Source organism: Vicia villosa, linkage group LG7, assembly GCF_029867415.1.
Source record: "Vicia villosa cultivar HV-30 ecotype Madison, WI linkage group LG7, Vvil1.0, whole genome shotgun sequence".
NCBI lineage: Eukaryota > Viridiplantae > Streptophyta > Magnoliopsida > Fabales > Fabaceae > Vicia > Vicia villosa.
Window position 1 is genome coordinate 54552349 of NC_081186.1, and position 22391 is coordinate 54574739.

Below are 22391 nucleotides of genomic sequence, written 5' to 3' on the forward strand. Positions count from 1 at the left end.
ACAAGTAAGGTCCCTCTCTTATGAAACGAACCCCGCTTTTCTGTCACTTCAAATGTTTGTGGTGGAATAGTAGAAATACCTCTCTGTAAAGATGACTTCATGTCTTTTTCTTATAAACAGAGATTTAATTCAAGCTTCAACCTTGAGCTTCAAACAAGGCACCCAAAAATAAATTCATTTCCCTAATTAGTTCCTCGAACTACAAAAAGCTCTGACTTCCATTAGGGATATGTAGGCATGAGATTCACAAGGAATCTCAACGAGCTAATCAAAAACCAAAAACAGTCAGTTCATCTGTCTTTCATTTCAATTCAATTCAATTCTTTCCCCTAACACAAAGGAGAAACTTTCCCGATCTAGCAGCAACACAAACACATAGACACAGAGAAGGTTCCCGTAGAGTACTACGGATATGTAGGGTGCTTAAAACCTTCCTTATGTATAACCGACCTCCCGGACTCCAGAACATCTGATTAGGTGAAATCCCCACACCTATAAAACTCTTGGGGTTTATTTGAGATCTTTTTCCTCTTCCTCCTCATAGGATAATTAAAAATTCCGTGTGCTATCGTAGGAAGAACTGAAATAAAATTCATCCCACAAGGGCGCCTCTCTCCTTCCAAATTTCGCGTGAAGGGTCTGGCATGCCGTCCTCCCAAGTGAAATGGGGAGGTAAAAACAAACGACACCACGCAGTCCCTTTTAGAGTGTTATATAACTAATGTGAAGAAAGGTTGAAAGTTGTATTTTTAAGAACTCACTACTTCTCAGAAGGTGATCATCATACCTAAACCTCTAACTTTATTGTTACGTTCGTTTCTGTGTCAAAATGTAAGGAGAGTATATAGTAGCTTGATGTCTATTTGGCAGGTAATATTCCATTTCTGTGAATATTATGTTTGCATGTTTAGAAGTGATATGTGTTGATGTTTTTATTGATTTTTTACAATGCTATTTATCAGAGTTAAAGGTGAAACTGAAAATGCTTGTTTATTGAGAAGGGTGGAGATGGATAAGCTTGTCATTGATTATGAATAAACTGGTGGAACTCAGAAAGAAAATATGAAGAGAACCCAGTCATTGAAGCGTAAAAGATGGAAAGTTGATGAACCAATGAAAGGAAAAGGTAAAGATATGGTTTTAGTGGTTGATTTGTTTTACTGTGGAACTGCAACCTTGAATATATATTTGCATGAATGGGAAGAATGTTTAGTGAAGAAGACGAATGAGGGGAAATGTTTATCATCTGATACTTCATTGTATGTTTATTTTTGGTTAATCTTGTGGAGATGTTTATATTTTTTTATTTAGAAGGTTTTATTACACATTTCTTATGGGATTGTTAATCCATGTAATATTGTGTGATTTCTAATTTAATATTTTCTTTTAGATGTCATGATGGTGATGGTGATGATGATAGGTCTTATGTAGAGCAGCCAGTGGACTTCAATTATTGCCTCTGGAAGAAAAATGTCATTAATGGAAGGAGTGCTCAGTCATGTCTCCTTGTAAGTTAGTTTTGAATTTAAACATATTTCGATAGGACCAAAAAGGTGAAAAAGTAATGTTGTTTGATATTAATATTGTAGGAAATCCTTGAGCATGTTGTTAAGAATAGTTGTCTGAACGGTGTAAGGTTTATAGATCTGGTGGACTGGGAAAGAGATGTTAAGTATGAGTTTGAAGTCCATCGAGCTGAAAAGGGTAATTGTGTTGAGATGTTTTTAGGGGGTGGTTGGTATAAATTTACAAAGGAGAGAAGTTTATGTGATGGAGACTCTATGGGCTTCAGCATTAAGAACTGTGTTAGTAAAGAGATAGTTCTGACAATGATGAAGAATTGAATGAAGATATGGTATAGTAGTAGAGAAATGTGTTATGAAAAGTTTTTTTTAAGTGGTTTTGAAGTAGTTTTTTGGGTTGTTTTTGTAACAAATGTTATGGATATCTAATGGTTATTTTAATTTAAATTGATTGGCATAGATACATTGAGTACAAATTATTTTCATGGCGAAAGCATAATAAAACAATAGTTGTGTATGAAGGTAATGTGGTGTAAGATAATTGGTTTAACGTGTGAAAGAAATGGAAGATAAAATGCTGTTAATAATTGGTATATTATAGAGTTTTCAAATTTATTGTGTTAAATCCATGAAAATCAAACGTTGTTAAAAACCTCTTTATACACAACATTTGTAGTTTTTCCTTTGAACTTTTCGTGTTCATCATATATCCGTATTTTTATCCAATAATTGGGGTTTTGATGTTATAAACTCTTCATTTAAATAAGATAAATGCTATGTTTTAATATGATATTTTAACATGAATTAAGCATTTATCACCTACTTTTTTGTCTCCAGTTAATTTCTTGAACTTGCAGCAGACTATTCCATTGGGCTTTAAGGGCTTTATAAGATGCAATTGCCTCCTCAATAGCATCCCAATTATTTTCCTCTTGCAGAAAGGACTATATTCTTTGCAGATTCTGTGTTAACGCACTAACTTTGTATTTTTTAAAGTGCTCTTTTAAACCTTGCAAACCAGCAAATTTTGAAACACCATTCATAAGGAGACTATTCTAAACTTCACGCACCGTTGACTCACATTTTTTATCTCTGCTCCAAGCCTCCTCAAATCTGAACAAATGTTTCCTTCTTTTGTCATTGCTACCCAAATCTGCCTCCAAGCCAATCCTTAAAACCGCGCGATCCAACCCAAACCTTGGCAAGTGAAGGACTTTTGTTGGTGAGAATCTGTTGAGGAAATTTTGGGATGCTAGAGCCCTATCTAGACGACATTGGATGTTGTTGTTCCCCTTTCTGCCGTTAGTCCGTGTAAAAGGATGGCCTTGGTATCCTAAATCCATCAAACCACATATGTCTAGGACTTGTCTTCCCAAAGAAAACTGAGAAGACGACATATTGTTTCCTCCCACTTTCTCTTGTTCAAAGATAATATCATTTAGATCACCGAAGCACAAGACTCTATCCCCTCCCCTACTAACCAAATCGTGAATAAGCTTCCAAGTATTCCTCTAGTTTAGCTCCTCCAGATGGCCATAAATACCATTAAAATACCAATCATGATTTTCAACCTCGTCCACTACCGTCCCCCCAATATGATTCTCATAATAAGAAAGAATCTTTAGTTGAAGATTTTCATTCCAAAAAAGAATCAAACCTCCAGCTCTTTCCCTCCCAAACCTTTACAATCCCCACTCAAACAACACCTGTAACCACTATTATATTTGATACTTTGCACCTCCTCCATATTCAAGCACGACTCCATAATAAACATGATGTCAGGATTTTCCAACCGAGTGAGCCTTAGTAAGGCTCGAATTGCATGGGGACTCCCCAACCCCCTGCAGTTCTGTCGCGGGTCAAAAAATCATCGCCACGAAATAGGTAACAAAACAGAGTCGCCACCAAATTTTATTTATTCCAATGGGAAAGGGAAAATATTGATAAAACCCACAAAGGAAATGAAATGGGCAAAGATGGTCTTCGCAACCAAATTTGGGTTCGGGAGTCGGTTAAGTAAGGGGAAGGTATTAGCACCCCTTACCTCCATCGTACTCGATGGGACCCATTTAGTTATTCTTGTGATTGATTGTTATCTTATTATCTACTTGCGTTCTAATTATCATATGGACAAAAAAGAAACGGGATCTGGGTTTTTTATTATTGTGCTCGCCAAGACATTTGAGTCTTGTGCCTACATATCTTCAATAGAAGAATCAGAGCGAATGTAGTTCGGAGGAACTACGAGTTTGTTGATTGATTTTTATGGGTCTAATCGCACTTGGGCGGGAAGACGAGTTTTTGAATGTGGTTCGCACTTGGGCGAGATTTGCACTTGGGCAAAGAGAAGATGAGTTTGAAATAGGTGTTTTATGAAAAATTGGAATTCGAGTACGTAAACAATGGCTTAACGGCCATCGTCTAGAATACTTGAAAGAGCATTTGCTAAATTGAGTTCTTATGAAGTTTTTTAATGGAATACAAGCATTCAAACAAAAGCTTAACGGCCATCGTCTAAATGCTTTAGAGCAACTTGTACAAGTACGTACAACCCCCTCTTGATTAATCCATTATAAACCGAAATTGATTTGATAAAAACGTTTTGTAGAGAAAGGTGAGACAAATAGAATTTTAAGGGTCTTTAATGGAATCAAAGCATTCAAACAAAAGCTTAACGGCCATCGTCTAAATGCTTTAGAGCAACTTGTACAAGTACGTACAACCCCCTCTTTTCAACCATTATTGACAAAATTCAATTCGATTATTAAAACATTTTTTGAAGTTTTTGATTATGATAAAAGAAGTTTGAAAATGATACTTGGTGTTGACCAAAGTTTATTGTGAAATTATTTAAAATGAGCTCGATGTTGGATCGAGAAAATTTATTTGAATGAAAATTGTTTATATAAAAAAAAGGAAATGATTTTGTTATGGTAGAGTTTAATTAATCAATTAAAAAGTATTTAATTTATTAATTAAATTAATTAAAAATTTACTAAAATCATTAATTAATTTTAATTAATTAGCAATATAGTCAAAGTTTAATTTAAATGATTAATTAACTAAACCAATTAAATGATTAACTAATGTGAGGTATAATATTTTTTAGAAAAAAACAAAACAGTTTATTGGGCCAAGAAGCAAGGCCTATGATCAATGAATATTAGGCGCTGGGGGTGTGTGAATCAGATGGGAGTAAGGCCCAAATAATACAAAGAAAACTTCAAAACTTTGGGCTGGACCGGGTCAGTGGACCTAGATCCAAACTCAAAAGGAATTGAGCCGGGTTCAATAACCCTAGCCTCTTTCTCTCTTCAACCGGTTCTGTTCTCTCACAAAGAAGAAAAGAAAGAAAACACGCTCAAGAAACTCATCCTCTCTCGCGATTCTCACTCATCACGGCCATCCTCTCTCACGCGCTAAAGGAACACAACCATGAATCTCTCTACTCTCCTCGATGTCGCTCTCACACGGTGAAACACGGTTCGACAAGCACAAACAAAAATCAAAACCAAATCAAACAACTTAAAACCTTAGGCCCCAAATCAATCCCAATACCCCAGATTTTCAATATTATTCAGCGATTACATGTTACAAGAGCAAAGAGAAATTGAATGCAAATGAAATAACAAAACACAAACCAAGTACGTTACATCTCAGCTTCGTCTTAACTTTCTTCGATCTACTCCTTCTCTGATTTGTGTGTATACCTGCTCTACTGCGGTTTTGGCTCAGTTGTTATTGTTGCTTTCTGTGCGAGTGGTTGGTACGTTGAAACGTGAGGTTGAGTGACTCAGTTTTGAGGGTGAGTCGAGTATTGTGTTTTTGGTTGCTGTTGGGTTTGTGTATGGTTGAAGGAATTTTCGAAGGCTGAGTATTGGCAGAGTTTTGGAGAGATTTCTGAGTGAATATTGTTGGTGGTGGTTTCCGAATGAGTGAAGGTGAGCGGCTGGTTCGAATGAGTTATGTTGGGTCAAAGAAGCTTCTGTGAGCGTGAGTATGAGGGTGTATTGTTTCTGTGTGGATGGTTTGAATCTGAGGGTCGAGGGTGGTTTGGATGTTGGTTTCGTGAATTTGCTTGGAGGAAGTGATTCTGGATTTCAATTTGGCAGAATTTTATTACTTTTTCTTCCTCCCATTTTTGTGAGAATGAGCAGTCTTTATATAGCAGTGAGAATGTGAGGGTAGAAGAGGGAATTGTATTAGAATTGAGGATAAGATCAAAGGGGACAAATTCTGATTTTAGTACAAGTTTGTTGTAGTGGAATGGAATTTGCAGAGTAGTGGAATAGAGAGTGGAATGAAGGACCAAGGTGGTGGTACGTTCCTGCATTTGAAGAAACAGCAACAACAATTTTTTTGTCTTGTAATGTAATGGGCTTATGGATGTGGGATGGGCCTCATTTCAAATGTAATAGCAAAATATTGTGTAAAAGCTCTTAATGCATGAATTGCAATATTCCTTTAGTTTTTTTTGTTTTTTTTCAAATCTAACTTACACTAAATAAATTAAATTAATTCTAAATAGAATTTCAAAAGGAAAATGCAAGTTAATTTATTAAAGAGGAAAATGCAAATGATAAAAATAAAAATGAATTCAAGATGCAAAATTTTAATGAAAATATGCAAAAAATTAAAATGATGAGAAATCAATTGCAAATTAAACACTAATTTGAAATGCAATGCGCAGAATCAAAACTTAATCTGGACGCGTATGAATTGATTGGTGCTAATGCGAGTGAATCAGATGAAAAAACTTAGGTCAAAATTTAGGGTGCGACAAGTTCCAACTCAAGATTTTCATTGATCTAGGCGGTGTTAGACTTTCAACACCACCTCTGGTTTTGTTGTAGCCATTTCAGTTAGATCTTCTGGTCCCTTCATCCTCTTTTCAATAACTCCATGACCTTCTACAGTCCCATCTATAATCATCACATCTATCAGATTCCTCTTCCCACTCTCCAACTCCACCTTCTTTGTTGGACCTTGATTTCCTTTTCTAACTCCTTGTCTACGATTCCATTTCTTTTTCTTAGTTGTGACTTCCTTTGGAGCTTTTCTTGAATCCTATCCAACATTCGAGATGTCTACTGCCCCAAAGCACTCTGCCATTGCCTCAATCTCCAAAACATTTCTCTTTGGGGGACCTTATTGCACCTTGAGAGCCTCCTCTTTGTTGCCTACAAGTAAAGGTGGACTTTTATAATTCTGATTTACCTCTCCTTCATCTCCTTCCTTATCCTTCCCTTTCACCTCACACCTACTCTGCCCTGATGATAGATTAAACAAACTCTTGCTACAAGAGCTCGAGTTTGACTCCTTTTTCTTCTGCTCTTCCTGTATCCTTGGCAAGGGGGAAGCCCTCAACGACGCTCCGTAAGGTAGATCTTGCTCTTCAAGGTTTTCAAAACCTTCATCGCTAAGATCTCCAACTGCTTGACAATCTTTCATCTGATGTCCAATTCTACCAAAGACAAAGCAGAAAATAGGCAACCTTTCTTACTTCATTTGCACTCTTAAGTTTTTCTCTTTAAAACGAACCACGATTCCCCTTTTGAGCGGTTTATTAAGGTTCATCTTCACCTTGAGTCGCAAAAATATCTCGTTCCTGTGAGCCTCTTTTTGGTCAATCTCTTCATATTCTCCCAAAATACCTCCTAACTTCTTAGTCATCGCTTCTGGTTTAAGCATTAGAGGAAGTTCATAAACCCTAACCCAGAAAGTACCAAAGTGCATGTTGAGTTCTAAGGGTTGTTCTTCTCCAGACACTTGAGCCAATACCAAAATATTTCGATCGAAACTCCAAGGCCCATTTCTCAAAACCCCTTCTAGATCCTGTTTGGTAGCAAATCAAAAAAGAAAAAGATTCTTGCTCAGCTCTTGGACTTAAATTGGATTTTCTAGCTTCCAAGCTCATATCATCGTGTTTGTAAAAGCATGAGTATTGAAAGTATTGTCAATCCATAGCCTAGCCTCTAACGTTCTTTGAAATACTTCGTCTTCGCATGCCTCTTCCACCTCCGCCGTAATACCTTCCTCTTCTTCCCTTGATAAATGAAACTCCCTCCATTTCTCCATACCACCAAAACACCTCAAAAACCAGTTAATGACAAACAAGAAAAACATAGGATAAAAAGAAGGCTTCTCGTGGATAAGGGAAGATAAAACCAAAATAATTTTGGGAAACAACCACCTTAGAGAGAAGTGGGAGCTTCTCTCTTGACTATTAATTGTTACAATATGGCAAAAATATGTGTATGTAAGTGGGCTCGTGTAAACATGGACTTCTTCTCTAGATAAGACAAGGTATGGTGTCTTTTTCTACCCAAAAATGTATGATTGCTTACTTACTTTACTTCTATGGATTGATACGAAGGTTGTTTTAGACGAATTGGCCATCATTTTGTTAATATAAAGATTTTTACCAACAAAATCAAGCCCCCTTTCTTAAAGTGGGATAAGAAGAATAAGCTTTATATAAGTTTTACGGTGTAAGGTTCATCTTTTTTTTGAGTCTTGTGTTGTATATATTCTTTAGGTGTAAACCTTATGTCATAAGTTTTTTGGTGATATTGTATTCTTCCTTTTAGTTTGACAATTAAATAATTGTTTACGTCTTGCAGTGAAGGTAGTACTTAATGAACTTGAAGATATACATGCTAATGTAAGAAATGTTCTGCAAAGTATACATGGAAAATTATCATCCCTTTCAGATACGGATATTGATTTTGAAATGAACGAGCAAGAGATCTATAATGATTTGGTAATGCTACTAATTTTTTAATTCAGAGATTTTCTTATGCAATTTCTATCTTTTTTTCATACACTATCTGATTTAAGGCTTTATACTGATAGAGATGAGTCAAAATATTTTTGAATAAAAATGTATCATTAGATTTGTGCATCATTTACATGCCATTTGATAATAACGTTAATTATGGAATTTTGGCTCACTAGATTAGCAATTGCTTCTTACTCAGGACGAAAATACTGCTTTCTGTCATTCTGGAAGTACTGATGTTACACCTACAAAAGTTAAGGAAAATATTGATTCCATACCTTTAGCTGCTCTAATGGTTGCCATATACAGTATGGTCCAATAAGACTATTTGATGCAGGTAATTAATGGTTTGTCTGTTACATTACTGTCAGTCAAATGAAGAATTCTCTTAAAATATTCCACTTGTGTACAGGAAAGGATCGTTTCTGCATTAGATCTGAACATGTCATCGGAAGAATTGGAAAGCTACTTCCTAATGTGGTCTTTGCATCCCTTCATAAATGATGAACTTGTGCATGAAGCCTGGAGATATATTCACTGGATAATCATTTTGTTTTTATTGTATAGAATCAGTTACCAATACCATAAGGCTAGATAAAGTTTTTGTATTATTTATTAAGAATTATATTTAAAAAATGGCTCTAAGAGTTGTCATATTCTTTGCATTATGATACGAAATCTAATTGTAACACAATATTTATATTTCTCTTTCTAATAGCAAAGATTGTACAAGTATTTATTTACATGAAAGTTATGATCTTTATAGAGTTAGAATCCTCTCAACTCAAATTAATTTGATAAAAATATATTTCTGTACTGTCTTAGAAATAGTCAAATGAAGATGCAGAAATAAAAAGCATTATGAAGGGGAAAAATTAGTTTGTAGCTAAGTTAATTAAAATCAGTTAAAAATACATATTGTTTACAAGCATTACATATTGTTTACAAGCATTGCATATTGTTTACAATTGCATATTGTTTACATGCATATTTTATAGCCAGTCTTAGTCTTCTTCTCTGCGAAACCGAACACAAGATTGCTTCAAAAGATTGGACCAGCTGCAAGAATATCCTCTGTCAATTTGTTGTCTTCACCAATCTTATAGTCAGTGAAGGTTTCAAAATTCTTCTTGAACAATCCAGCCAGCTTCAACAATGTGTCTTTGTATGCTGCTTTGTCCGACCACTGCAAAATAACAAAACATCCAATGCTTAAAAGATTTTGAAAAGTGTTAGGCTCAAATAATATGTAAAAAACAAGAGTTCAAGGAAAACTAACCGTGTTCTCAGGGTCGAGAATTTCTGAGGGGACTCCCTCCAATTCAGTAGGGATCTCAAGTCCAAAAATCTCAGTCTTCTTGTACTCAACTTTCAAGAGGCTTCCAGAGTGAATAGCATCAATAATTTTTCTTGTATAGGATAGTTTAATGCGATTTCCAAAACCATAGCTGCATTTGACAGAAGCATAAACCAAGTTAACTTTAGATTCTATATAAAGAAAAAAATCAACATTCTAATAAAAATCCTGAATGCATACCTTCCACCAGACCAACCAGTATTAACAAGCCATCCAATAGCACCATGGTTTTGCATTTTTTCAGCAAGCATTGCGGCATATTTTGTAGGATGTAGCATTATAAACGCTGCACCAAAACAAGCCGAGAACGTTGCCTGTGGCTCTTTTATACCCTCTTCTGTGCCTGCCACCTTCATTTATGATGCATATAAGAATTAACGAATGATAGATACATATTATCCTATTTAACACTAACACTTTCAAGCTGAAGGTGTGTCTGAGTATCCATCACGTGTCCGTATAAGTGTCATGTCTGGTGTTTTTGTCAGTGATTCATAGATATTACTAAGATATATTAGAGAGTGAGTTAGACATTACCAGAGCTGTATATCCACTTATGAAATGATACATTGTCTGTGACAGGCTTAGTTTACTAACTGGTGGAAGCACACCAAATGCATCACAAGCCAATAGTATCACATTCTTCGGGTGAGGACCAACACAAGGTAACTTCACATTTGGAATGTACTCAATTGGATAAGCCGCACGAGTATTTTCTACAATACAAAACAACAATATTATCATTGCTCAACCAGGAGAGAACGTTGGCAACTAAAGCAACTGAAAAACAAAGTTATTAGTTACCTGTAACTGATTTGTCTTCATAATCAACTTCTCGAAAATGATCGTCAAAAACAACATTTTCCACGACTGATAAAGCAAGTGATAAAAAAACATATCAAAACGCATATCTCTCGTATGAAGTAACTAGAGAAGAAAATAGATATTAAAGTAGCTTCATATTAATACCTGTACCAAACTTGATAGCATTCCAGATATCAGGTTCTTTTTCCCTAGATAGATCAATGCACTTTGCATAGCAACCGCCTTCAATGTTTGAGACACCGTCCTCACTCCAACAATGTTCATCATCTCCAATTAAATACCGATTGTGATCTGTTGAAAGAGTGGTTTTTCCAGTACCTAGTATAAACGATGATAAGAAAAAGAAAAGGTTAAAAAATCATTGTAACTCTTTCGTTTACGATAATATTTTTAAGGATTATTAACAATATTAGTGTGACCTGATATGTAATGTGTGTCAGACAAGCGTTATTTAAAATATGGTTTTAAACGATAGTCTGCAACTGCAGTTGCGATCGTAGAATATGTATATATATACCTGAGAGTCCGAAGAAGAGAGCAACATCGCCATCTTTTCCCATATTGCAACCAGAGTGAAGCGAAAGGATTTTGCGCTTCGGCATGAGATAATGCATGAGACTAAAAAGACCTTTTTTCATTTCACCAGCATACTGTGTTCCAAGAATCACCATTTCTTTCCTTGCAAGATTAATATCAACGCTCGTTGAAGATGTCATGTAATGTGTATAACGATTACAAGGAAACTGTCCTGCATTATAAATAGTAAAATCTGGTGTTCCAAATTCCTCAAGCTCTGTAGGAGTCGGTCGAATGCACCTGCCAATACGCACATTCGGTTAAATTTCAGTCCATATTTGCAGTTACAGCGCGTGAGCACTCAAATAACAAAGTTAGAACTTACATGTTGTGCATAAAAAGTGAATGATAAGCTCTAGCAGAAACAATCCTGACTTTGATTCTGTTCTCTAGATCCCAGTTCAAGAATTGATCATTCACAAAAACCTGCAAATTTGATTATATCATTCTCTTAGAATCTTCTCCATTTCATATTCAATCTTAATTACATTTTAGTCCGTAAGTAAGAAATGTGACCTTATCCAAAGAGTTCAAGTAATCAACAGCTCTTTCTCGATTCACCATAAAACTGTGCTCATCCATCGCAATATTCGGAGAACCCCTTCAAAACATAATAGTTTTTTAGATAAAATTACACTCGCAGTCCCTTAACCGAGTTTCAAATTCAAACTAGTTCTTAATATGAAAATGATGCTTACTTTCCCCACCAAAGGTCATTCCCAGTGAGGTCATCCTTCACCACACGCTTATCTTTTGGACACCGTCCAGTCTTGGCCCCTGAAAGCGTGGCCAAGGCTCCGGTTGAAGTTATGAACGAGCCTTTCTCGTACTTTATGGCTTGCTCATAAAGTTCTGCACTATTCCTCCACATTAGCATATATAGTTTTGATATATAAAAAATGAGTGAAAAGAGAAAGTAAAAGAGAACCTGCTGGGGAGAGATTATAGAGAACATGAGTGAACTTGAGGGCACTGTCACTGACAGCAATGGTTGGTGTGATACGTTGGTGAGGCACATGAGCAACTCTTTGTTTTTCTGATCTCAAAGCTGGATCTCCCTTCACTACTTTGGGTCCAGTTTCTCTTGTTAATGAAGCTAGAGATGCACTGTTTCATCAAATTAATTCATGGCATTAATCATTTCATTATTATCAGATATGTTTGGGTACTATATATTTTTTTCACGTATAACCGGATATTTTCTGCACGCAACTGAATAAACTAATCCTTCTAACCGAACGAACTACAATAGACCGTAAAACTCTGTCAAGAGAATTTAACACTAACATAATAGAATATGCATTGTGATTTAAAGCCAATGAGAGAAGTGTATTCCGCTAAATTACGATAATATTTTATTTTATTAATTTATTTCTCTAAAAATAAATAATTAAAAAAATACTATTAACAAATTTATATAATGAAGTGATTAATTAAGAAATCAAGTTTTTACATAATGAAAATGAAATGCTTAGATCATGTAACAATTTATTATAACATAATGAACATTCTAAAACATGAAAATTTGTTAGTCAGACCACATACCTGATGGATTCAAGTTGTTGTTTGTGACGCTCTTCTCTTGAATAAGTATTTAAATCAACCTGAGATCCGGCCCTGGGAGTAACATTTCTCTTCCTTTGTAGTGAATGAAGCTCATCAATGGTGTTAGCCTTAACTGTTTGAACACTTCCCTCGTCGTCGTTATTTTCCATTCTAGCTTTGTCTTTGGTTGGCGACATCTTGCAATTATCTGTCCTTAACAAGACACACATCAACACACAAATTTATAACATGAGACTATGCCATGTAAGGTTTATTATGATTCAAAGTTACATAAAATTGTGACAATACATGCATGCATGTGTTACATAACTATAACATATAAAGTACTGATACAGACACATGTCTCTAAACACGGTTTCCATTAAAAATATCTATGCAACAACAATGAGGGAATCAGAACGTACCTAGTAATGAGATAGAGAGAAAGAAAGAAATTAGAATGAGTATGAAAGAAAGTAGAAGGTTTTGATGTGGGTTTTAAACCTATGATCCCTAAGTTTAAGGGATTAGAATAGAAAATTTCCAACACATTATTCACCGGAAATGTTGTTTGGTTAGTTTCCATGGAAATTTCCAACACATTATCCACTGGAAATGTTGTTTGGTTAGTTTCCATGAAAGTATTAATTGTTATCCATTGACCTATTTTTGCAAAATGAATTTTATTGTAAGTTTAAATATTTGCTCCAAATTTTAACCCTATCTTTTTTTTTTAATCTAACGGTTTTAATTGATAGTTTATATTCTCAAGAAAACAAATTATTTTTAAAAAAAATTATACAAATAGAATCAACATTGTATAAATTTCAATCTTATAAATTTTATTTTATTTCTATATTTTTTATTTTAAAAAATATTAATTTAGAATATCAAATATATACATAAAAAAATACTTTAAAAAATTACTTTTAAGTCCAGGAAATAAGCGAATTAAACCAAATAAGATAAACCTAACAAGTTAAACCGAGATGTTGGTGAAGTTCTAACAAGTCGAGTTTGAGCTAGAAAAAAGTTCGTGATGAGCTCGAACTCGAACTCATCCAATTCTTAAAGAGCCGAGTTTGAGCTGAAATAAAAGTTTGTGATTAGGACTGTTCGTGGTATAGTTCTTTAAGAAAATCAAACTTTACTAAACCAAACCACAACAAATAATTATATGAACTGAACTGAACTGAACCGTTTAAATTTATTCAGAACCGAACTGAACCAAACAAATGATTCGGTATACCGGTTTTTAATTCTGAACCATTATTAATTTTTTAAAATTGTTTTTATAAGAAATCATTTTTGATTTTTCAAAACAATTTTATAAGTGTTTTTTTTGTCACCAATATATAATACAAAGTATTTAAATTTAAACAGGTTTATATTAAAATCATTAATCTATTTAAAAATTTAAAATTATTTAAAATTTTATTATTAGGCCTTATATTACTTATATCATATTTTAGATTAATCTTTTAAAACCAATACATTAATAAAGACGTAAAAATAAAATATATTAACAAGTGAATAGTATATAACAATGATATTCTATTTAATTGTTTTTTAAGAATGACACAGTGTATAAAAATGACATTTTATTTAATTGTTTTTCAAAGTCTCGTATGTAACAACAATGACATTCTATTTTAATGACATTTTTCAGAACCAACTAATTAAGAAAGCTCTTTTTTTTATCACATTTCATTTGTACATTTTCTCTAAAACAACATTATGGATTATTAGTATTGATTTTATTTTAAATCACTAACACATTATCAAAATTTCGAATATCCACTTAATTGAATCTTCTATCCATTATCAATATTTAAATAATACAGTTTAAAAAGAATCTAATTAAAATATACTGACAGTATAAAGATTTTTCACACTGTCAATGAATCACAACCATTAATAAGTATAAAAGGTTTGACTTTTATTTTAACTTATTTTAAAGTAATACAATCGAATATTCATGATGTAATGATGGTGTAAAAATTTTTACACTATCAGTGTATATCAATTAAATTCGTTAAAAAAGTTTACTACTAAATAAATAACTTAAGTGTTGAAAGGTTATTTATTTATGGATTAAGTTTAAATAACCTTTTATGTTTAAAAAAAGTTTACTATTAAATAATATTTAAAAAAGGTTACTACTAAATAATTTAAATAATTTAAATAATTTAAAAGGATAAACTTAAGTCACTTAAAAGGATAAACATAAACTTAATTTAAAAGGTTACTACTAATAATGTTTAAATAATATTGAAAAGCTTACTACTAAACTTAATCCATATTTAAATATTATTATTTATTAGTAATCTTTAGTCTAAGCTTAATCCATAAACAATTTAAATAACCTTTACTAAATAAATATTTCTACTATTGCTTAAAAAAGTTAATATTTGAATATACTACTAGTGTGATACCCGTGCGTTCACTCGTGTACCCGTCATTTTTTCGCATTTGGTTTGAGGGAAATAAAAGGTGATAGTAAAAGATTACATTTTAGGGCAGAGATTAATATAATAATAAAAGATGTGTGAAAAACAGAAATTCATTTTGAATAGTTTGGGCCAAAGGGTTGGTGAAAATATGTACGTTAATAGTCAGGGCCTAAGTTGGTAACCTACATGTGAAAAAAAAGTTGGTAACCTAATATTTTTATTTGAGTTAATAGAGTAGGATTAATAGGCCTAAAACAAATAATATTATTATTATGTAATAATATAACATAATGGTATAAAGTGATGAAATAGAAATGTGAAACGTTGGTTGCTTCATAAAGTTTGAACGTGTTCCAAAATGTCCGTGTAATAGACATCAGTGTGGTTTCCCAAACGTTTCCAACAGTAAGATGTCAAGGCAAAGTCAGTATTTCTTCGCATGAGGTTTGTGCATGTGTTGTAGTTGATGTTTGTTAATATGCTGGAAGTTTAATGTTGACTACTTATAATCTGTTTTGTTGTCGTCTATGCAGATCACCTTATTGTTTATCGTTGCAAACACCTTGGAAACGACTTGCCATTGAGAAGATTCTGAGTGCATCGTCTGAGAGGGATTTTGTTTGCGAGTAATGGAAGAAACATCATGATAGGTTAAGTTATGTTGTAGATGGTGGTGGGGTTTGCGAAATCGATGAAAACAATGAACTGAAACATGCAGTCTCATGCGGTGAAGGTGGAGTGAAAAGAAAATCTCCTTCTGTTGAAAGATTAGATTTGGAGATCCATGACTCTGCAATCGACGTTGAAAGGAAAGGGTAATACTATGATTAAAATTCATTTTGCATGTTATGATAGTAGATATTGACATATGAATGTTAACAGTCTGATGTTTAATTTAGGTGATAGTAGTCATTTTTATGTTTAGAATACATAGTTGTACATAAGTTAGTGTGTTTTTGGTGGAAATTATGAATTGTTACATGAAGGGTTAAACACAGTTATTGAATGTTGATCGTGGGTTGTGATGTTTGTAAAGTAATATAAGTGAATATTGATTCTGGGTTGTGGGATTTGTAAATGAATATTAATAAGAAATATTTGAATGTGTTACATGAAGGGTTTCTGACAATCTTAAAATTCATGAGTTACCTAAATGATTCGTGTGCACATTTTTGTTTTGAAGGAATAATGGTGGGCAGAACGGGTTGGTTGGTTCGAAAGATTTTACAGTGCATGAGATTGGAAGTGAAGAATTGAGAGAGACGTCGGGCGTGGATAAAGGGAAGAAAAAAGCTGTTGATGAGGTAGATATGTTGGAGGGGAATAATGAAGTTGGAGATATATTGAAGGACAAGAGTGAAGGTGGAAGGTGTGACAAAGGGAAGGATAAGTATGTGGGGTCATCTTCTGCGTCTGTTGCAAAAAGTGATGATGTGAAGGAATACATAACGATTTCTTCTGATAGCGAAAGGTAAAGATGTTGTGAAGTCAAAGTGACTACAACACAGTGATTTGGATTTAGCGTTTGTTATTTTGACATTGTGTTCTAAGTTTGTTATTCATCTGCAGGCTATACAGTCCTATTTATGAGGAACAACACGAAGAGTATTGGATGCGTGGAGTAACTGATGCAAAAAAGATGCAGTCGAACGTTTCGGTAAGAATAGTTTTAAGTCGACATGTTTTATTATTAAAAGTTGGTAACATTTAGATGTAGCTGATATTGTGTGTTAATGTGTCCAACAATTTCCACTACATGTAATAAACAACTGCCTTCGTGGTAGAATTTCAAAGATAGTTTTATATGACAAGGACAACGGGTACCCGTATTACTGTGATGTGAATAAGAGGCCGAAGAAAAAGGAGAAGTATTTGTGTGGAGAGTGGTTTGACTATGTAAGGGCAGCAAACTTGAAGGAAGGTGATAAACTCCACTTTGTCATCCGATACCCACGAGTGGAAGATATTATGGTTTCAGTGGAGCATAGTGCTGCAACTTCAGGAATTCGTTGATTTAGCAAGCTGTGATGGTTGATGAAGATAACATTGTGTAGTTATTTTGTTTTTTGTTTGAATTAAGGGTTTGTGTGTATTACTTTGACAGTGTTGTAGCTGTTGAAAGATTAATATGTATGGATTTATGGATGTTTTTTAATTGAACCTAGTTAGTTTGTTGGATGGTTTATATCGTTTGAATGATTTATCATTAAAATTTTGATTCATGTGTATAAGCAAATGAAGCATTGGTGTTACATCCAATGAGCATATTACATATTGTGGATCATTATAAGGAGTGAACCACTACTTCTAAGTGGGTTCCTATTATGGTTGAATGTCAATTTGAAGGGTAACATTGCATCCAGTCCGATATGGAACTGCAGCAGGTTTGTAATTCCAGCGCACAAACTAAACAGTTTTTGTTTTTTTGGTTGATGCAGTATTATAACTTTTTGAAAAAGTTGGTTGCAATCCACACGGAAGTCTCCATTATATGGAGTATAACAATTGAATAGTGAATATAATATTATAGGTGAAATAATAATATAGTGAAATATTAAAGAGTAATAATATAGGGTTAATGAACTTTTTGGTCCCTCTAAATATTGCAGATTTCGTTTTTAGTCCCTCTAAAATTTTTCTTTAAGAAATCGTCCCTTCAAAATTTTTCATCTAAACTATTGGTCCCTAACGTCAAATTTGCTAGAGATTAGCTACGACTTTAGCCACCGATTAGCTACGAAATTTGACGTTAGGGACCAATAGTTCAGAAGAAAAATTTTGAAGGGACGATTTCTTGAAGGAAAATTTTGGAGGGACTAAAAACGAAATTTGAAATATTTAAAGGGACGAAAAAGTTCATTAACCCAATAATATATTTGTAATGGATTATATTTTATGGGGATATGAATATGGACACACTTGATGGGTAGTAAATGCATTTTTATGAGTAAAATAAATAACTGTTTTTAATTGATGTAAATACATAGAAGACTAACTGAATAATTTAATTGAAAAAAGTGGTCGGTGGAATAGTAATAGGCATGGGAAAGAGTCTGTCATACCCTAATTTTGACCCCCCCTGAGATGTCACATCTCCAGACAAATACCCAGAACAGTCACTTGTTTACCTAGTACTCAGTCGAGGGTGTCCAAGGACAAGAAGCTCAGGCAAAGGATCAATAAATAAGAAAATGATCTCTAATACAATCATAGGACTCAAAATGATTCATTCATCCACCTATGATGATCAGACATCAGTCATCAGGACTCAGGTTTGCTCAGGTCACCAAACTAGGGTTTTGAGCCCATCATGGACTAAAATCAGGGCCCACATCTGGGAAACCCTAAAAAGCTCCAGGGCATCACTCAAAGTGTTTAATCATCCTTAAATGACCTCTATGTCAATATCCAATGGGAGTTGTACTTCAATTCAGAGGCCACAGTCATCAATTTCATCTGGCCTACAATTAGGGTTTTTGACCTAATTCACCTAGACAGTTGACTTTTAATCAGGACATAGTTCCACAACTCAAGAAATGGCTCAAGAACTTCTATTACCTCAATATGTTCCATTCATATCATTCATTTGAGGAGGATAGCTTGATTCATCTAAAATCTCCAGGAATTTCAATTCATTAGAAAAAGTCAACTGTACAAGCCACCTTTGACTTTTTGAGTTTTTAGTCAACCATGGGCTTTTGAAGATTGAAATCATCAATATGTGTTTATTGAAGCCATTTGACCAAGGAAAATCAAGAAAATCAATCAAGAATCAAAAAGTCAAAGATTGACTTTTCCATACTTTAAAATTTTTCGAAGTATTTTAAGGTATTTTTTTCAAAACTTTGGAAGAGAATATCTTACAATTTCAGGTACAAACTGAAAAAAACTTCCAACATCAAAGCTGTAGATTTTGATCCAATGAACAACTTTGTGACATATAATTTTTTGGCTAAAAATCAACCATTGAAGAGATTAGGAGCTTCAAAGTTGCTGCCCAACCAAGAATGGTGAAAAAACCCAAGTTTTCATCAAACTTTATGGGTTATTTTCACTAATTTCCTTGAGGATTTTGAGAAAACACAAAACATATGAATTGAAGCACATGTCAAGGGATTTCCAAATTATTCTCAACCTCCTCCAAATTCATTTTGAGCTAGGAATTATGCTTGTTCAAAGTTAGGCTCATGAAGTGAAATTACAAGTCATGACCAACTTTGGTTTTGGTCATTTTTTGTGCAAAGGCCTACACTAATTGGTGCATCTACACTTCAAATATATCAGAAGATATTGGAGAGAATCGTTTGAATCATTTGCATCAAGATTCCAAAACATCCAAAAATCAATGCCATGTGATTATGTAATCTTTACATTTAGAAATTTATGGCAAATGGTGATTCATCAATTGGAATATTTTCTGAACCAATTAGAAAGCTCTACACATCAGAATTGTCCCCTAAGATCAGAAAAGATCAATGGATAGGGAGCTTGCTCGAAATTTCCATCATTACATTTTTAGATTCTTTGAAATTTCTTCATGGCCAAGAAACCAAAACTACCTCACTAAGCAAGCTCACTCTCTTCAATCTGTATAGAGCTCTTTGCCTATAAATATAAGTGCTCTCCTCCATATAATTGATACCAAAGCACCTACAATTCTTGCTTTCTCCTTCTCTCTCTCATACTTAGGTTTTTAAAAGGTTCTTTGGCAAGAAGACTCGGATTCTTCAAACCAGAGCTCTTCCTTTAAAAATAAGTATTCAAACATCTCAAGGAGGTTCATTAGAGGTGATCCAAAAATATGGAACACTTCTGTAAGTGCAAGAACACCTTCATCACTTTCAACTTTGAGCCAAGTCAGTTGGAGTCGTGCATAACAATTCAGAAGGTGTCAAAGCTTCCTAAGCATTTCAACACGTTCCTTAGGGTGTAGTGAAGCTATTCAGATGGTCGCAGCTCATCTGTAAGTGCAGAATCACCACCTTCCATTTTCACTTGATGCTCAAGCAAGAGGGGTCGAGTAGATTGATTCAGAGGTTTTCAAAGCAATTAAAGTGCCCAGATAGCATCAACAAGGTCCCAGGAAGCTTTTGCAATCATCCAGCCATAGCCAGAAGCTCTCCACCATCATCACGACCTTCAGTTTCAGAGGTAAGTTTTTGAACTCCACCTCTTTAATTAGTGCACTTATTTTGCTAAAACTCGATACCAGTTCATTCAGTATCATCAGAGGATTAAAAACCCTCTATCATCATTCATTTATTCTTCAGCCTCATCATTTAATTTCATTCTCAAAATCTAGGGTTCTTCATGTTTTCTTGTTAATTCAGTAGCTATAGTTAATTATAGTTTATAATAGTTACATATTTGAAATCGTGAGAGAATTTAGAGAAAGTTTGATGTTTACATCATCCAATTTGATTGAGAAACGAGAGAGTTAGAAATTCAAATTCTTGGAAGCTTGAGGTTGAAGATGAAGATGGCGGTGGCGCCATTTTCAAACATTCAGAGTTGAGTTTAATATATTTTTAATACAAGGCGTACAAATAACGAATACATTGTTATAGCCCAGTTGGTAATGTGAGTTTGTGTGAAGCGCGTGCCCAAGCTCTGGGGTTCAAATCCCCCTCTCCCCAGACCTTTTGATTTTATTTTTTTTCATTCCTATACACTTGTTTAACACATGTATTGAACTGGGGCCACTACTATGTCACCAAGTGCGCGTTGGTTGGTTGGTGTGTGTTTTGAGCAGTGGCTTCAAGGACGTGAGTTCAAGCCTTGGTGGAGACAAAACCTATTTTTTTACCACTTTTCTCATTTAATTCCTTCACAACTTTAACCAATTAATCCACCTATCAAATTAAATCATTTTCTTTTGAATTTTCACACACTTGTCATTTAATATATCTATTTTATGAATAAACCAAAAATCACAAAAAAATATTATTTATTTGAAACTTTTTATTAGGTTTAAAATGACATATTTTTAAGTATTTTAAAATACCTTAAATATAGTTTTCATTTGATTTTCAAAACCTAATCTCTGGTAAATATTTTTGTGATGAAACCATAATCCATTAGGTCTTAATTAAAGTATAGACTTTGTCTTTATCTTGATTAAGTTGACTTTTGTCAAAAATTCAAAACTGTTTTAATATCTAAAATAAACATACGATCAAGGTTTTTAATCAACAAAGCCTTGCATCATCCAGCCAAAAGCTTTCAACTGTTTTTCACAAACAGTAAGTAAATCTCCTGGGCCTCTAATAGAGTGTAAGACCCAACACCTTTTCTTTTTATAGTTTGTTTTCAAATCCTCTTTAAACAGAAAACTTCTCATCTGTTTTCAAAACTTTCTTCTCGGTATTGAAGGGCATTATTCCCGGTGAAACTCTTCATATACCTATGTGACCTAGTGTCCATCTTCACTTCTTCTGTTTTCAAAACAAAAACATTTCAAAACTGTTTTCAATAAACATTCAACTGTTTTCAATAAACTTTCAACTGTTTTTCAAAACAACTTCAAACTTTAAATCCATTTCACATGGGCCTCTCCTTGAGTCTAAGACCCAACCCCTTCTGTACATACATCTTTCAAAGGACTCCCCTTCATCCAGGTTAGGCTTTACAGCTTTTCATTTACAGCTTTCATTTAAATTCCTGTCAAATATAAATTGTATATACACTATTTAGAACTCCGTCTGAGAAAAACCTTAGGAAACCATAATTGGGAATTGTCTTCTGTTCAGTTTGAATGGCCACGGTGTTTGGGATGGTGACATGTCCATTCGAGGTATGTAAACCAAATTTCCCAAACCTTTACCACCCATTATTGAAGCCTCGAGAACATGTGTTGCCATCTTTGTTATGCATAGCCTTGTGCCATTACACAAACCTTCAGATTGATCTATGTTTCTTATGAGCATTACAGGTTTTCCAACCTTTAGTTTTAAGTGATGGTTGGGCAAACGTGATGTACGGAGGGAACTTAGAAATTGCGTTATAGTAGTCACAGATGTCTCTTGTATTGTTGACCGAACATAATTAGTAAAAGCATGATATATATATATATATATATATATATATATATATAGAGAGAGAGAGAGAGAGAGAGAAAAGTACATAATATGTTAAATTATATATTTTTGTAGGAGAACCTGACATTAAGTTAAGTATATGGTCGTTGATCTGATCATCAATTTCTAGTGTAGAAGCCAGAATTTCCGGACTTTTAAGGTAATGTGGATTGAAAATTTTGGATGAAATCAGGGTATGTGCTATTGACAATGGCGACAATAGGATCATTGAATTCTGTTATCAAAATATCAGGT

At 33.9% G+C, this 22391-nt stretch overlaps 2 protein-coding genes across 2 annotated transcripts; both read right to left on the reverse strand.

Annotated features, from left to right (window-relative positions):
* Positions 1-2578: 2578 nt before the first annotated feature.
* Positions 2579-2920, reverse strand: LOC131619080 (uncharacterized). Its single transcript, XM_058890221.1, has one exon. It carries the CDS (start codon positions 2918-2920, stop codon positions 2579-2581), a length of 342 nt encoding a protein of 113 aa, XP_058746204.1.
* A 6389-nt stretch (positions 2921-9309) lies between these two features.
* Positions 9310-12804, reverse strand: LOC131619081 (phosphoenolpyruvate carboxykinase (ATP) 1-like). Its single transcript, XM_058890222.1, has 12 exons — positions 12608-12804; positions 11991-12169; positions 11761-11914; positions 11579-11663; positions 11388-11488; positions 11004-11302; positions 10631-10804; positions 10466-10531; positions 10199-10377; positions 9842-10011; positions 9584-9752; positions 9310-9490 (listed from the first exon to the last, which is right to left on the reverse strand). The coding sequence occupies exons 1-12, from the start codon at positions 12802-12804 to the stop codon at positions 9347-9349; spliced, it is 1917 nt and encodes a 638-aa protein (XP_058746205.1). The 3' UTR covers positions 9310-9346.
* Positions 12805-22391: the final 9587 nt, after the last annotated feature.

Excerpts from the sequence above, each read along its gene's own strand:
- LOC131619080 (XM_058890221.1), bottom strand. The coding sequence starts at position 2,920 with ATGTCGTCTTCTCAGTTTTCTTTGGGAAGACAAGTCCTAGACATATGT.
- LOC131619081 (XM_058890222.1), bottom strand. The coding sequence starts at position 12,804 with ATGTCGCCAACCAAAGACAAAGCTAGAATGGAAAATAACGACGACGAG. Across the intron at positions 12,170-12,607 it reads CAACAACTTGAATCCATCAG|TGCATCTCTAGCTTCATTAA; the intron begins GTATGTGGTCTG and ends TTGATGAAACAG. Across the intron at positions 10,532-10,630 it reads TGCTATCAAGTTTGGTACAG|TCGTGGAAAATGTTGTTTTT; the intron begins GTATTAATATGA and ends TTGCTTTATCAG.